The sequence below is a fragment of the Ctenopharyngodon idella genome, chromosome 1 (genome assembly GCF_019924925.1).
Source record: "Ctenopharyngodon idella isolate HZGC_01 chromosome 1, HZGC01, whole genome shotgun sequence".
NCBI lineage: Eukaryota > Metazoa > Chordata > Actinopteri > Cypriniformes > Xenocyprididae > Ctenopharyngodon > Ctenopharyngodon idella.
This window is the reverse complement of record NC_067220.1, coordinates 33,487,443-33,504,636: the sequence shown is the minus strand read 5'-3', so window position 1 is coordinate 33,504,636 and position 17,194 is coordinate 33,487,443. Positions and strand designations below refer to the sequence as shown.

The following is a 17,194-nucleotide window of genomic DNA, read 5'->3' as shown; positions in this document are numbered from 1 at the left end:
ATGGAATATTCCCGTCACATCGGGGTTTCCCTTTCAGTCAGCTCAGAGCCGCTGAACGTAGGACCACACCATGCAATGTCAAAGATAGGGGAGCATAATGGTATTTTTTACGAAAATATGAGAATGCCTTTCAATTGTCTGCAATATAAAACCTTTATATGGTTATTTAAGCCATACTCTAAAACTATATGTGATTTTCCAGACAAGAAAGGTAAACTGTGTTTTTATGGTATTTTAAACATATCTCACGTCCCTAGACAAAATCGATAATGGTCTCATCCAAAGATGGCCGCGATATCTGTCAACGAGAAGTGAAACTTTCCCTTAAGAATAGGAATATACCCCGTTAATTAACCTTTATTTGTACTGTTTTGCTCTATCTGACATCGATACTGTTTTACCGGATACATATTATTATGTCTTTCTGAGTTGTTATTTCGTCCGACGCCGTTTTGTATTGAATAACAACCCGCCTTGCCCAACTGCTCTCTTTTAAGTGAGCTAGCCGTCCAGCTAACCGCGAGGAGATTCCAGTCTTCAGGAATAATTTCGCGCACATTTTTCTACTCTGCCGCGCTATATAACGCGCGACACCTCGTACCGATACTGTGTCGTACGTGTTTCTCGCAGAAAGCTGGTTTTATCGCTGAAGACGCTCGCGAGGTAGTTGTCAGTCTCAGCGCTTCCGTCTACATTTGACGTCACTCGCTTCCAATTAAGTTTGATGTTTTTCCATGAGCACCCTGCGGAGAGGACTTTGATTTGCTTGTACCTTGTAAGTATTGGATCTATTCTTTAATATATAACAACCAGTTAGAGTTAGTCTTAGTTTCAATAGCATAATTCTTCGCAATACTTTTAAGTAGTCCACTGTTACATGTACTGTCTGAATGACAGATGACTGCTATAAGTGGTTCAGATTATCAAGTCTTACAGTAGTAGTTTCATATCCAAATGACACTTACCAAGTATTCACTGACAGCATAGTTCAACTTAAAAGGATCCAAAATTAAAATTCTGCCAACGTTTAACATTTATGTTGTTCCAAACCTGTATGACTTGCTTTCCTTCCGTGGAACACAATGCTGTATGAGATGTCAATTGTATGCTGGCCTTATGAATATGATAAGCTGACTGTAACGTAATAAGTAAATTATTAGCACACATTAGTAAACATTGCTGTTGATCTTCAGCTGGCCTAGCAAATCAATGGAGAAGCTTCAAGACCTCAGCCAGTCCGAGTTGCAGAATTTGCTGGACAACTCGGAGCGGGTGGAGTCTATGGCACTGGAGTCTGATGAGGTAAGATGATGATGATAACTGATCTTTGTTTAAGGTATAGTTCACCCAAAAATGAAAATTCTCTCATTATTTACTCAACCTTATGTTGTTCCAAACCCACGTCATTTTGCATCCTCCGTGAAACATAAAAGGAGATCCTCTCTTTTATGCAATGAAAGTGAATAGTGTCCAGGCTCCAAAAAAAAAAAAGCCCCATAAAGTACCTTAGCAGTACTTCTTAAAGGGATAGTTTACCCAAAAATGAAACTTTGCTGTTAATTGACTCACCCTCAGGCCATCCAAAGTGTAGGAGTCTTTTTTTTTTTTTTTTTTTTTCCTTCAGTAGAACAGAAGAGAAGATTTTTAACTGAAACCGTGGTCCTTGGTGATTCATATAATGCAAGTCAATGGCTACCATCACTTTGGGAGTCCAAAAAAAATATACAGGCAAAATAAAATTAATACCTGTGGCTCCTGACGATACATTGAGGTCTTAAAAAGTGAAATATTTATTTTAATGTATTGTCTTAATTATAAACACTCAAACAGTTTTACAGTTTACTGCACTTTTATATTATTTTCATTATTTCCCTATAGCGGCTAATAAATCGGCTTAAAAAGTTTCTTGCACAGACCGATCGTTTCACTTCTTAAGACCTCAATGAATCATCAGGAGCCACAGATATTCATTTTGTTTTTGCCTGTATATATTTTTTTGACTCCCAAAGTGATGGTAACCGTTGACTTGCATTATATGAATCATCAAGGTCCACAGTTTCAGCTAAAACTCTTCTCTTATGTTCTACTGAAGAAAAAAAGTCACCTACTACATCTTGGATGGCCTGAGGGTGAGAAAATTAACAGCAAATTTGCATTTTTGGGTGAACTACCCCTTTTAAGACTCATGCGTCATTTTCCAAGTTTTTTGGTATAAGTAGTCCAACAGACCAAAGTCTTATCTACTAAAATTCTTCCTTGTCTGCCATACCTCTCAAGTCTAATGTTTGTAGTTTGAATATGTACATACTCAGAATTTGTGTCAGGATCGATTAAAAGGCCTTGAATCATTGACGTCAAACCTACTGTTACATATTATTATGTATAATATTCGAATATACGAGAATGTTAAAAGATATTTCAGAGCTTTAGCAGAGGAGAAGATTTTGTTTTGTGAATGATTGGTACTTCCATAATGAATGTGAGGTATGTGTTGTCTTTCTCATCTCGATTACCTTGATTACCTGTAATTTGCCTTCTAAAAGGATTTGATCAGAAATAAAATTAAGATTAAGTACAGAAACTTTGAATAGTCTCAAAAAAACACTACATTGGATTGATGTTTCTGACTCTTAGCTATAAAAGTGAATGATCAGTGCTGCATTTCCCAAAAGCATCATAAGTCTAAGTAGATTGTAGAGATCACTGGTGCCAGTGGTTTCTATGTTGAGCTTACATTGTTAAAAAATGATTTTTTGAAATTGTAAATAAGGATTATTTGAGTATGTTTTACGAGAAAATATAAAGATTTGATGCTTAGTTCAGTGTGTTACTTGCTGTCTTTGTTATTGTTTACAAATTTACTAGCAATTTCTGAGTGAAAATGGTTTTTACACCAATTTTTTGTGTGATGTTTTTAGTAGCACTGAAAGGCTAAAAAGTGCTGTTTGGAATGATGGAAAACTTTTATTTGAACAGCATCATTTTTGTGACACAGTAGTAGTCTGTGGTGTGATTAACTTGTTTGTATTATTGAGACTGTAAATAAACATTTGCGTTGTATGTATTGCTGTTCTAGACATATTATCTTAATTTCCACAACACAGTTAATGCTGCCTTTATGTGCTATTTGAATTTTAATGTAAATATGAATTTCCTACTAGGAAACCCTCTCAAGTTGTATTTACTACTGGGAAACTCAGAGATAATTTTATACCCAAGTTTTCGAGTTGGGCGGGCCATAAACTTTAAACATAGGCGGAGGGGAGAATGATTGCTGCTGTGACTGCTGTTCTTTATTGGTTTTTCCACAACAGCTTCATCGCCTTGTTTTGTCGTTAAAGTATTGCACGTTTACAAATAAGAATAATCATTTAAAGCAAAATGTATGTTTTATACACAGAGAAAATAGCCTGTTTTTGACCAAAATTCCAAAATCATCAGCAAGCTCATTGTCTAGATAGTGCGGGAAATGTTTATATGGTTGTCAATGAATGGGAAACTAAATATCACTTTTGCTTTACTAAGATTTCCCCAATAAATAGGCAAGAATAAACCTGTTGTCCTCCATGATTCCTGTTCTTTCAAACAACAAAGCATGTGACAAAGAAGCAACAAAGAACGTGACAAGCTCGTAATCACAACTTCAGAAGTGGGAAGTAGGAAATTTCAGATAGCATGTGAAGACCGCATAAAACATTACATCGAATTGTGTCATATCCATTTATCTTGGTAATCTCACAATCACTTGATACAGAAATGACACTCTGCACCACAGCCATCGTTAAGTAAACTTCTCAGTCTTGTCAGTCTTGCAGAGGATGGATTGTCCTTGTGGACTTCATAATGCCTGTAGCATTGTAGCTTTTGTCATGTGTCACTGTCTTTCTTCTCCTACAGATTCAGAACATTCAGCTGGAGAGGGAGATGGCTCTGGCTGCCAACCGCAGTCTGGCCGAGCAAAACCTAGACATGAAGCCCCGTCTCGAAAATGAGAGGGCGCGACTGGTGGAGAAATACACTGAACTGGAGGAAGTGAGGGAGAAATACAAACAGCACTGTGTCCTGAGAGGTAAGAGAAGAGAGGGATTGATTTGGGTTAAGAAAGTAAAGGTTTCAAAGAGAATGCAGGAATGAATGCTGGGTAAATTGATGTAAAATGAAGGGGGTGAGAAATTGATTGTTTTCAGAGTAGGTTTTCTGAAACCAAGAAGGAGAAGTGAGTAGTTTTGCACTGACCAGAAATTACTCATGCTGGTAATGTGTTTTTGTATTTTCCTAATTTAAACAGGAACAATTTGGGATTGTCACAGAAAATAAATAAATTAAGTATATTATAAACTGCATAGCCTTTCGAAATTCACCAAACCAACCAACCAACAATATCAGATTTCTTTTTATACCGTAACAATAATTTTATTGGCAAGCCTTGAGTTTTTGTCATATTTTTTTATTTTACTTTATTTTATTCTTTTTTCTTTTCTTCTGTTTTTGTTATGCAAGTTTCTGTTTAGCTGTAACTAAAAAGTGTATATCTTAATGTCGTGTTGTTGTATATTGGCAAGTTTTTGAAATGAAAATTAAAACATCTTAGGAAGTTTTTAAAAAGTGTTTCGGTGTTATATATGGAAACTAATTTGGATATTCTAAAAGATAAAGCTTAGGCAGTGTGAAAAATAGAATGAGTTCATCAGAATGATTTTTTTGAAAGATTCCATTGTTAGCACTGCTTTTAGCTCAATGATTAAGTGAAATCAAAATTACAGTGTTCTTTCAACTTTTGTTCACACTACAGTTGAAGTGCACTGGCAGTTTTCATAGTACTTTCAGGCACCCTGCAGCCATGAACCTTTGAACAGACACAGAAATTCTTACTGGGTTTCTAAATGAAGCATGTTGTTCAGCCGGAAATTCTTGTATATGTACATACGTCTGTCATATAGTGCTGTTCTATGAGCTTGTTTTGTTCAAGCTTTCATTCTCCTCCCCCTTTTTGCATCTGTGACATTACATCACACAGAAGATATGTGTCTGGCCTCTTTCTTCTCTGTATTCTCTTTCGCCTTTCTTTCTCTGTTCATTCATTACTGCTTTTTTCCTTTGTTTAAAATTATTACACATTTCTAGCCAACTGAGTTGTTTGCATAACCGTTCTCATTACTTACTCTTTTACAAGCCAACCTATTTATGTATCAGTTCTCTCTCACTTCTGTTTCTCTCTCCCCCTTTCCCTATTTGCAGACAGTATCATGGGGCAGGTGTCTCCGGAGGGCCTGTTGTCTCGTCTGCAAACAGAGGGCGCCAACACAGAGGCAGAATCAGAGGTGGGTCACCATCTTTTTTTATGATCAACATGTATTTTCTTTTTCTTTCTTTTTTTTCATTTTGATGTTTGTGTTTTCACTGCTGGTGAAACTGTCACGGTTATCGATTGCAGATAAATAAGCAAAGGATGGCTGTTTGTGAAAGCAATGAAAGGGAAAAAGTGCTCTGTGCTCTTGTTGTTTTGCACTGAAATAATCTATATAAGTTTATAATGTTGACATTTTTATATTATATAATCTTGAAGTTATATTAAAAATGATTAGTTCCTGTATATTTAAATTGCTAAAGTCTGGAAACCTTGATATACTCATATAGTGTATTTTCATATACACTACCATTCAACAGTTTGGAAACACCAAGACATTTTTATGTATTTAAAAAAAAATGCATTCTTCTGTTTACCAGTGTAAATTTAATTTAACATTTAATTTAATCAAAATATAATCAAAATATTGTAAATTATTATAATTAAAATGAATTTGAATCTAATTTATTATAATAAAAATGTTACTATTAAGATATTTTAAAATTAAGTTTCATGTAATTCTTGCCAAAGCCATCAATCCAGAGCAGTCATTACTCTAGTCTACTAAGAAAATCTTGTTATGTAATCCTTAAAATGATTCTTTGAACCGAGATCTTGAATAATACAGTTTTTTTTTTAATTGAAATAGTAATTTATTAATATTTGATTAATTTAATTCATCTTAGGTGAATAAAAGTTACAATTTCTTTCAAAAATATGAAGTCTTACTGTTTCCAAAGTTTTGAATGTAATGTATATTTGTATTTGAAGTTTTATGAACTACTCAAGCATTACATAATGTTATAAAACTTGTGTTACCAAGCCCACAATGTGAGGATTTGAAAATCACTCAATCTCTTTCTCTCAGGTTCTAGCAGATGAGTTTCTGGAGGGTTCGATATCACTGGACTCCTTCCTCGAACGTTTCCTTTCCCTCCGCTCTCTCGCTCACATGAGACGAGTGCGCATTGAAAAGCTGCAAGAAATTCTCTGCCGAAAAAGCAAAGGGATAGGAGATGCTACAATGACATCACAACCCTGTGCCAATCAGGATGCTGGATCATCATCGCCGTGGCAACAACAGCAGCCTCAGCAGCAGCAGAGCTCCAAAATCAATGCACCCTCCAATGCCTCCAGTTCTGCTCTCCCCTACTCCCCCTACCCCGTTGCTCCCCCCTCAGCCTCCACAGCGGGCACCACTAACCCTAGCACAGCGTTTCAGCCCTACCCCAGCCAGTGTGCTCCCTTCCCTCCATCGACAGGCTACTCCGCTCCCAGGCCTGCGTTTGGTGCTCCCGCTTGCCCATACCCCACCCAAGCCCCATTTCCTGCCCCACCGTTTGGGCAGTTTGGTCCTACGCCCGCCCCGTACCCCGCTCCATACCCGTATGGAGGGTTCAGCTACCCCACAGGCCCCCATGGGCCACCAACCCAATCACCCACAGGTAGACCGCTTTATAGGCCAGGTTTTGGGGTACCACAACCATACTCCTGAGCCACTGTGTGTGTCTGTCTTTCTCTTTTTCTCATCATCCTCCCTCTCGTCTCTTTCCCTCCTTTCTCCTCCTACTCTACCTTTTCCCTACCCTCAGATTTGTGGTTTGCGTACCCACGTCACATCCTGTTCCTGTCTGAGGCATATAAAGACACTTGAGATTGAGCGTGTGCTTGTTTCCCCCATAGAACCTCAGTCAGAGACTCAATATGGGCGGCACAGTCTTAAACGGCTCAGTTTCTGTCCATTTTAAAGCATGTTTTCAAATCGGTTTGCAAAAATCTCTGATATATTGATTATGTTCAATGACAAGATGCTTTTTTTGTTTACTGACAACATTGTGTTACAGCTCAGCCTAATTTTTTCCAAGCATTTTGTCATCATTCTACTGAGACAAACACACCACACTACATGGAAGCGTTACAGGCTTATTCTTTTGTCTCTATTGACCCTTGTTGACGGTGTCAATCCAGAAAGCACAGCACCATTTTACATTCTATCACAGATGAAAACTCCTTAATAAAGCCGAGCTTATTCTTTATCATGAATAAATTTAGACAACTTCCATGTGTGCAGATTTGAAATCCATGTCAGTGGGTGCAATGCGCCCTGTTACGAATGCTTAGTGTACCAGTGCACCAATCAATCACTCCCAACCCTCTCGATACCTCTTTTGCTCCCTCTTTTTTCCTTTACACCCTTACACTCCATTTTTTTTTAAATATCACTCGACACTGATCAGATGGAATAGTCACTAGTAGGGACAGTGTACTAAACAAATTAAGCTAATATTAAAGGGAAAGCGGAGAATAAAGGATATTAATATAGACATATCTATCTGCTATAGCACAGGATTTAATGGGGCAGGTGAAGCATAACATAGCACAGAGCATATGCAAAGAAAATAGGCGCTACATAACATGCTTACGTTAGTAAATATAGCATTCAGCACCTACCGTTAAGGTAGAGAAAACCTTTTGTGGTAAAACTATGCAGACGAATGCGTGGCTGCATATTTTACACTTTGAATTTAGACACAGTGAGGCAATTTGATGGTCTTGCACAGCCAGCCAACCATAACGTGGTTCGGACTGGATTCAGATCAAGAGTGTTAACACTATTTTGTGGTTTGTTTTGAGCCCACCTTCAGATTCTGCCACATAAACACCCCACTAGCCTAAAAAAACAAAGGTCTAGGCCTAACCAACAAAACGGCCTGTGCGTGTCATTATGAGGTGTTATTTAGTTCTGTAAAAGCCCCATGTGAATCACACTAGCACTCCACACTAACAGCCCCGAACTCTTTGGCAACAGGAGCTGGGAGCGGGGCCTTCAAACTGTCCGCTTTAGAATAGGCGTGCGGGGTCACTCTTTATTTTTGTACTTTAAAGCAATTTAAAACCAGAGGCATCCTCAATCAAGCCTCGGGTGGCTTTGTCTAATTCATGAACTCAGTAATTAAGACTCAGGTTTGTAGCAAAACCCCCACGTTTAAGTTCCCTCCCCAGCACCTGGAGCGAGGGAGAAGGGTGATACGACACGAGGATGAGAGGAAAAAAAAATGGGATGAAAATTTTATTAGCACATTGATTTGCAGCATTGGAGGAAAGAGATTCTACTGCATTGGTTGTGATGACTGTAGCCTGTTAAAAGTGTATTTTTATTTTTATTGTTCTTTTTTCGGGTGTGAATATTAAACACTGAAGTTGATCTGATTTCTGTGTTGATTGGAATTTTTGACTTCATTTTTTTATTAGTAGTACTAGTTGTAAAAGTATAAAAATGAGTTATGATTTTTTTTTTAAAGAAATTAATACTTTCATTCAGTGAAGATGAATTAAAATGATCTAAAATGAAGGTAAAGACATTTATAACGTTACAGAATATTTATATTTAAAATAAATGCTGCTCTTTTGAACTTTATATTCTTTAAAGAATCCTGAAAAAAATGTATCATGATTTCCAAAAAAATATTAAGCAGCACAACAGTTTTCAACACTTATAATAATAAGAAATGTTTCTTGAGCATCAAATCATATTAGAGTGATTTCTGAAGGATCATGTGACACTGAAGACTGCAGTAATGATGCTGAAAAATAAATTACATTTTAAAATTAAATTAGAAAACAAATTTTTCAGAATATTACTGTTTTGACTGTATTTTTGATCAAATAAATGCAGCCTTGATGAACATAAGAGACTTTACCTTAAACCTTACCGACCACAAACTTATGAACTTTTTTTTTTTTTTTTTTTTTTTTGAGGATCACACAAAGCCAATGTTTTTACAAGAAGAGAAATGGGAGCTCATTGACTCACTGTTTAAATTCCGTTCATATTGAATCATAGACGAGAGTTTCAAGAGGGTGTTGGGGGAATTTTTTTGTACAGGTACAAAAACCAGTCTTTACGGGTCTCTCTCCGACTGTACGATATGGTAAACCAACCCCGGCGACACCTGAGAAAGATCGAGAGAGTGAGGGAGGGAGAGAGGCGGTTGGGAAAGATTGTGAATGAAAAGAACATATGAGTAACAGTGAAATGAAAGGATAGATGTGGATATCGGTGGTTTTTATATCTTTACTGATTTGCCACGGCACTCGCAGTTGATTTCCTACAAGCACGATTAATCATCTGCGTAACTTTCATGAACATTTTCAGTGTGCCGTACACCACAAGAGACTCAGTTCCTGTATGCAAGAAGAAAGATTTTCAGTTTTGAATATGCAGATTTGTGCTGCTTTGTTTACTCCACCAACCATCTATAAAATTTTTTTGATAAAGAGATAATTTTTTTGGCATTTTTTTTTAATTGAAATTTGTATATATTTAAAATTTGTTTTTTAAAATTATTTTTTAACATTTAATATCAAGTTAGACAATATCTTATTACCTTTTCTCCTCCCACTTGCCCACACTCGCAATTTTTTTTGTTCAAGCTTTTCTTCATTTTTTTGTATGCAGCTCTTTGAAGTGAGGAAGCAGTGCAATGTGCAATCAAACAACATTTGAGAATAAAAGACACGCTCTATATGGAGAGAGAGGATGGGGGCGGGGAATGAAGATTGTAGCTCCACACCTCTGCTTATTTCCTTTCACTTAATTTTTCTTGTCATTTGCTGCACACATTGTTCTTGTCAGTCACAGGCAAGGTAAGATCTGATAATATATTGTTAAAAAGCTGGTTAGAAGTCGTGGTGTTTCATAGATGATTGATGCTCTTTGAGGAAGAAACCCTTCAAAACACTGTTGAAGCGAAGTGAAGACAGTTGTCAATTAAAAACGAGTCGTACTGTAACATATCTAAAATAACATAAACAGTAATTAATTTAAAAGAGAGTCTTGTTTTTATCAACAAATTACTATTACTCTGTGGCATTGTAGTGAATGATATGTTCTTGTTTATTGTGGCTTAAGTCATGGTACGATTTGAAATCTTTGCCGTACTGATAAAAAACTCAGGCTAAACATCATTGTCAAACATTATAATAAGTAACAAAGTCATTGTTGCTTATTATTTTGCTTTATCTGAAATGGACCCCTGAAAAGGATGCGAAAAACAAAATGAAACATAATAATTGGCCTGAGGCCCAAGTAATTTTACAAAAAGCACCGGTTTCTTGTGTACCAAAGGTCATTCATTTGACCTCTGGGCCTGTTATCAATTTGAGTGCATAGAGTTACTTTGTTTAGTCAAATGAAGTTAAATGAAGCTCTAAATGTTTGGCACAACCTTCTGCCAGATGGAAAACTCTCTGCTGATGACTCTTACGGCGCTCCTGCTCCTTGGTGTTCGTAAGTAAATTGTTTATTCTTTAAATATACTTCATTGTCGTGCTCTTGTATGATACATGCACAGACACAAGTTACATATATGATCTGCTCTGCAGAAAATATCTGTAGTCAGTTGTAGATGCTGATGTACAGTTAGATTTTCATTGGTCTTTAAATATATTAGCAAGACAAAACGGACCAAGGAACAACACTTAGTATTACAATGACTAGAATATTCAGATGCTTCCAGTCACAACATTGTGCATTATATAGAAGAAAGTTTAAAATGCAAAATGTGTTTGATAAATGAAGAGCAATAATGGATACCAACATAAAATAAAACAACTTCCGGGCCTGCAAGAATGCATTACAAAATTAGTGCAAGCGTCAATAGTGTCCTGATAAAATATGTAATTTCTTGTAGTGATTTTTATTATTCTTTCAAATTCTCTTAACTCCATATTTACTGGAAACTGATGTCAACATGAATATTTTAACATTGTCGCAATATAATATGGTGATTTAACGGTCTAATAGGGTGAATTCAATATATTGGTCATCCTTGCAAAAACTCTTCTTACATATTTCTTTATTATTCATGAAAGATGTTTTAATTTTTTTTCTGCATACTGCATACTTCAATCTGTTTTCTTACATAAGAGAGTAGACTCTACTGTTTGTCATTTGCATGTCCGGTGATAGTATTTCATCAGAAGTTATCCCATTTTGTAAAGATGTCTTTTTTTTTTTTTTTTTTTTGCTATGTAAAAATGGCAAGAATCTATGAAAGATTACTTTGCCTAGAGGTAAATCATGCCAAATTAAATTTTTTAGCCAACTGTGTGCTAAACAAATCACAGGAACAGGTGTTGTGCTTAAGTATAAAATGTTTTAAACCATTTAACATATTTAACCCCAGCATATATATATACATATATATATATATATATATAAAACCAAAATAATTTTTTTATTAACAAGGAACATTTCTTAATTATGAGTCATTGAAAAGTGAAAATGATATATTATCTAAAACATAAGTTGTCGAAATATGTTGTTGTGAATAAACATAGACATAGTACATTAAAATTTTAACTTTCAAAAAAAAAAAAAAAAAAAAAAAAAAAATATATATATATATACACATACAATTTTAACATGTTATTTAATATTAGTAATATATATTATTCATTTTATGTTTTCCCACTCATTTCATGCTTACATTTTACATTTTAGTACAAATATGTAAATACCTGCATAAATATATGGTGATTTTTGGTAATCCAAATTGTAGATCTGTTACTTGATTCTGAATAGCCATCTATGTTTGCAAGGTGCAATAGGGATCAAGCAATCATGCAATCAAATGTGCAAAGTGTGTGAATGCCTTCAAGCACTGTGCAAAAATTGCAAGAGCGTAATGAGTGCAATTTGTGCAAATGATCCATTTGCTCTCTGACCTCAGTAACAAGCTGTTTTATGCTTGAATATTAAAGTGCATGTCATGCCATATTTCACATTCAAAATGTCAAATAAATATGTGTAGTTCTTAAAATGTAATATCTTAGTGAGATGTTATTGAGAGTGACAAGTTGGAGAATATTGGTAGCGCTGTATTAAAAATATAATATCACAACTGAAGCGATGTCTTGCAATGTGATAAAATAAGAGCACAGAGCAGCATAACAACTGCAATCAGAATAATGTACATGCATTTACAAGTATATAAATTCTCTGCTGTGGTATTTTATTTAACTAAAGTTTCTTTCATTTGCTTTTATTACTATAACTGTTTAAAATTATTGGAATTTTTATTTCCAAACTACACATTTTAGAGAAGAATGATTCTGGTATTCCAACATTTTCAACTTATTCCAACATTGTCATGAAAGTAATTTATGTCTATGTGCGTTTATCCTTTAAAGGAGAAGGAACAGGAGAAGGAACATCAGAGAATAAAACCACAAACTTCAGCACCCCAAACTCCTCAATCCCACAAGCCTTTACTATTACGAACCCCACTGTCCAACAGAAACCATGTCCCGAAACCATCCATAATATCACTCAGCTTGTTCTGGCTCGGCTGAAGGTAACCTGGAAGAAAGGGAGTACGTGTGAGGGTCGGCTGTATCTGGATTCCCCTAATCAGCATCAAGCCTTATGCCATAGCAGTTACATACCAGACAGCTGGTGGAGTGAACTGTGTAAAGACATGAGATGTGGAGAATACAAGGGCTTTAAGTCCACAAGTATGGCTGATGGTCTTTTGCTTACAAGCGATATGATGTTAACCAAAATTAAATGCTCAGGCCTGCACATCATTTGTGAAGGTATGTGTGTGTGTGCTTCTTTTTTTTTTCCAGATAAGAGTTTAACTCTGTATGTTGGAATGTTTCTAATATTTTCTTTATTAGGTTTCATAGACAACATTTTGAATAACGCGTCATATTCTTTCCTTCCCACATTTTCTCAGATTCTCTAGGAAGTGAGTTGGCTGCTTATAAAGCAGTAACTGGCATATTAATTTTCTTGATGCTGGGAGTCATTCTGCTTCAGTTTAGTCGGCCCACGTACAAAGCCATCCGCAAAAGATGTGAGTCTGTGAAGCCAACGAGCGTGTCTTTAATCTCACGTTACCTATAAAAAAATTTAAATGTTTATATATGCAGGCAAATGGCACCATTCAAAAGTTCTCTTTGTCTGCTTAGAGAAGTTTTATACAGTCCAAAAATCTAAGGTTACACTGAAAATCCGGGTAACACGTTACAGTAAGTTCCATTAGGAAAACGTCCAGTGTTCATTTAACACTGTAGATTTGCTACTACATTACTTAACATAAACTAACATTTAAAATACTAAAGCATTTATTTATCTTAGTTAATGTTAATTTTATCATTTACTTATACATTATTAAAATCAAATGTTGTGTCTTTTAATATTATTTAATGGTCCTGAGCTGACATGAACTAACATTAACAAAGATTAATAAATACTATAATGTATTTCTTGTTGTTAGTTTACGTTAGTTAATGCATTTACTTATGTTAACTAATGGGACCTTACTGCAAAGTGTTCCCAAAATCTGGCAAAGAAAAAAAAAAACTGTTTTAGGATTTTGAAACATTTTAAAGAAGTAAACATTATGATGTAAAATGAAGGAGAAATATTTCATATTCTGCACTATTTCTAAGTCACTAATCAAATTTAAACAAATTAGCGAGATTGATCATGTGAGCTCTTTGTACAGACAGTCAGATGATCTTCTTCCATTAAAGCACAAGAAGTTTTTTTGTAGAATTCATGCATGTGAAGTTAATGCCGCTCGAGTGAATGATCAAATTCATGTGGATTTTCAACTAAATCTTTCACTCAAATTGTTTTGCTTATAGAATATAATTTGTAATAGCATTTTCGCTAGTGCTTTCAGACATTTGAATCCCCCTTTATGTAACGCAAAACTAACATCTAAAATCGATGTGGCTCTATACTTAAAAAAAAAACAAAATTCCATTTCCCATTCCATTTGTTTTGCCACTGAATCTTTCTAAATCCAAATTTAAATGCTCTGTCTAATTTGACTATTTTTACCTGGATTGATGCAGTTTCACAAAAGCGGCAGAATCGCTGGATCGGCCCGACGCAGAGTCAGAGTGGTGAGTCATCTCACACATTAACACATTCATGACTGGGTTGTGAGAAAGCATTCAGCATTTGATCTTTCTTCTTTAAGTGTCCTATCACAGAGGCCAAGGTGCCCCAAACAACAACACACTCAAGAGACAGTCCTTTCCTGGTGAGTCTCTCTCTCTCTATCTCTCTATTTCACTGTGAACTCTTTCTATTAATCTCTCACTCGCATTCATGCTCATTTACTTTGTACTCAATTACATAATGATGGATTGAGAATTATTGGGATTTTCATTGAGTATCATTGGGATTTTGGAACTGCTTTCATTCAAAACACGTGTGCGCTTTTTTGGTTGTGAGATCTATTGGATATGTCAGATTAAACTATTAACTAAACTAAAATTAACTTTGCATGAAAGCATCTAAATCATCGTCTATCATCAAATTTGACCTTGACTTTCTCGACATCAATTAAAATCATGTAATGTCATATTCTTGATGTAATCTACAGATCTTTAGTTCAGTGTGGGAAAACAGCTAAAAAAAATCTATTATAGTTTTTTTCAACTGCTTTACACACAAAATCCTTACACGCACTAATTCTCTGCCTTCGACTCAGTTTTCAATTTCATAAAACACTTTTTTGCAAAAACACAACACACAATTCTCTATGTAACACAATAAAATCTAACAGGAAGTATCTTGAATTCCTTTTTCAAACACAACCTTTGTTTCTGTCCATCTACACATGGTTGATGTATTTCTTTTCTTTCGTACTGCATAATACTGTATTCACAACCACAAATGCTTACAGTAAAAAAATAAATAGTTTGGTTTCAATCTTGCTTTCGTGTTTACCGTGAATTTTTCAACATCTCTCTGTTAATTACTTTCAATACAAAATGTACATAGGAGCTCATGAAAGAGGAGCTTTAGGTTTTGAATAACTGTGTGTATATGATATATCCAAAAATATGGAGATTTAATTACACGTCATTTGTGTATATTTTCATATGCATATTACTGTTCCCTACTTGAGTTTGTATATTGATATTGTCCAATAATAATAATAATAAAAAAAATAGAATATTATGGCAAATGTGTTTGCAACGTAAAACAAAGGTTTGCTTTTGAGATGTGATAATGTTTATTTAATGCTAAATGTTAAATGCTAAAAATAAAAAAAGACACCATATAAATTGGAAACCATATAAAATGAATAGAAAGTAAAACAGCTCGATCAATGTTTAGTTGAATATTTGGTTCAACCTCCTGAGGTTGATGATTACTGACCATTTGGTGAAAAAAAACAAAACACAATTCTTAAGAGTTTCAGACCCTGTTCATGAAAAGTGCCATACATACAGTGGTGACAATTCTTCTTTTATCCTGTGCTGTCAGGTTTGGAGAGGCTGACGGTAAACACGAGCAGAGAGCCCTCGTCCAACAGAAACAGTGACTATGACTCATACGGCTACAACTGAAGGCCTGTGCTGACAAAAGACCTAAGAGTGTGTTTACTGACCCTGAGCAGACCTCTCTCGTCAGTCTCTTCTAGAATCAGCAGTCTTGCGTTCTGAGGATTTGGTTGGTTTGAGCTGTTGTTTGGCAAGTTGAGCAAGATGTAAATATGTTTGAGAAGTTCAGCTGAGAAATCCATCTAGGATAGAATTTAAAAAATAAATAAATTAGTCTCAATGTAACCACCAAAGCGCTTATTTTGTATTGCATAGCAGACTATCATTTTATTATTATTTTTTTTAATCATTTTTGTAATTACCTGATTTTGCTGTATATGCTTGTTAATATTGTTAAATAGTCAAATAGAAACAAAATTGGATTTTTGCTCATGTCCTGAAAGACACTGGCTTTTTTGTTTATTTATACAAGTGATTGATTTTTGAGTTGGAGAATGAATAATTTTAAATAAACTAAAAATACAATCATTTGAATCTTTTGTGACTTGTGTCTTGAGTGCAGAATCAGAATCAAATTTGATGGATATATACTGTAAATAAGTTGAACACTACATGATAGATATACTATCATGGTTTTGTTTGAGCTTTGATGAGAAATTTCTTCTTCTGGCATGGAAGCGATGTAAAGGTTGGAAGAGGGAATGTGGTGTTAATGCACAATTTTGCAGCAATGTGGTTTCCTGTCGTAATTCTATTGACTTCCTGTTTGTGTTATTTCTGTCGCTCGTGCTCTAAATATACTGTAGACTCTGCTCATTCTTTTTAGTTTCTTTGTCTTTTTCTTTCTTTTTTCCCATTTCCTTCTTTTTTCTTTTAATATTTTCTCCACTCTCTCTCTCTGACCTAGTTGTTTTTTAATACTGCACTCATAGAGGGTTTAATATCACAACAGCTTAAAATCTTATGCCTTGCCTGACTGATGGTAGCTAAGTAAAACTCTCTTTCTAAGTGCACCAGTGAGAGAGAAAGTTAAAAAGCTTGGATGGGTTTTGCCTAAACCTTTACACATCTCTCAGTGTGTGTTTGCATGCACAGCATTTCAAGATAATTGTTTCTGTTCTGTTCATTATTATTTTGTTTATATGTGGCTATGTCTTTGAAGCTGCTTTAGTCTCTTTTCATTTTGAGAACAAATACACAGCCGAGGGAATGCAACAGGAGGTTTGGAGGGAGAGAGAATGTGTTGTGTGTGGGTGGGTGGATAAGTGTCGTCTCCTCCTCATCCTCAGGTCAGAGTGAAGGATTAAATCTGTAGTTTAAATGAGGTTCCAGCAGAGAACAATGACAGATGACAACAGATTACATGCACAGATTAACAGAGAGACCACACTGGGTAAAATATCTAGCGCATCCATTCGTCATTTCTCCTTCTCTCAACACTTGTGACACTGACATCAAACCTGCTTGTTACCTGCATTCAGTCTATTTTCACATAAATATTTTTTATTACACTACGGTGCTGTTGAATGCTCG

The 17,194-nt window shown here is 35.3% G+C and overlaps 1 protein-coding gene and 1 long non-coding RNA gene across 2 annotated transcripts; both read left to right on the top strand.

Annotated features, from left to right (window-relative positions):
* Nucleotides 1–112: 112 nt before the first annotated feature.
* vps37c (VPS37C subunit of ESCRT-I) lies at nucleotides 113–8,557 on the top strand. The gene is made up of 5 exons (XM_051902799.1): nucleotides 113–775; nucleotides 1,194–1,302; nucleotides 3,898–4,069; nucleotides 5,239–5,321; nucleotides 6,216–8,557. The coding sequence occupies exons 2-5, from the start codon at nucleotides 1,210–1,212 to the stop codon at nucleotides 6,840–6,842; spliced, it is 975 nt and encodes a 324-aa protein (XP_051758759.1). The 5' UTR covers nucleotides 113–775; nucleotides 1,194–1,209; the 3' UTR covers nucleotides 6,843–8,557.
* A 3,275-nt stretch (nucleotides 8,558–11,832) lies between these two features.
* Nucleotides 11,833–16,195, top strand: LOC127517449 (uncharacterized). Its single transcript, XR_007931248.1, has 5 exons — nucleotides 11,833–12,946; nucleotides 13,090–13,209; nucleotides 14,219–14,269; nucleotides 14,347–14,409; nucleotides 15,645–16,195. It is a non-coding gene; the product is annotated as an uncharacterized LOC127517449 (long non-coding RNA).
* The last annotated feature ends 999 nt before the right edge of the window (nucleotides 16,196–17,194 follow it).

What these genes read in the sequence shown, in the direction of transcription:
- vps37c (XM_051902799.1), top strand. Translation starts at nt 1,210, where the DNA reads ATGGAGAAGCTTCAAGACCTCAGCCAGTCCGAGTTGCAGAATTTGCTG. An exon ending in ACAGCACTGTGTCCTGAGAG is followed by an intron (nt 4,070 to 5,238) that starts GTAAGAGAAGAG and finishes CCCTATTTGCAG; the next exon opens with ACAGTATCATGGGGCAGGTG. An exon ending in ACACAGAGGCAGAATCAGAG is followed by an intron (nt 5,322 to 6,215) that starts GTGGGTCACCAT and finishes TCTTTCTCTCAG; the next exon opens with GTTCTAGCAGATGAGTTTCT.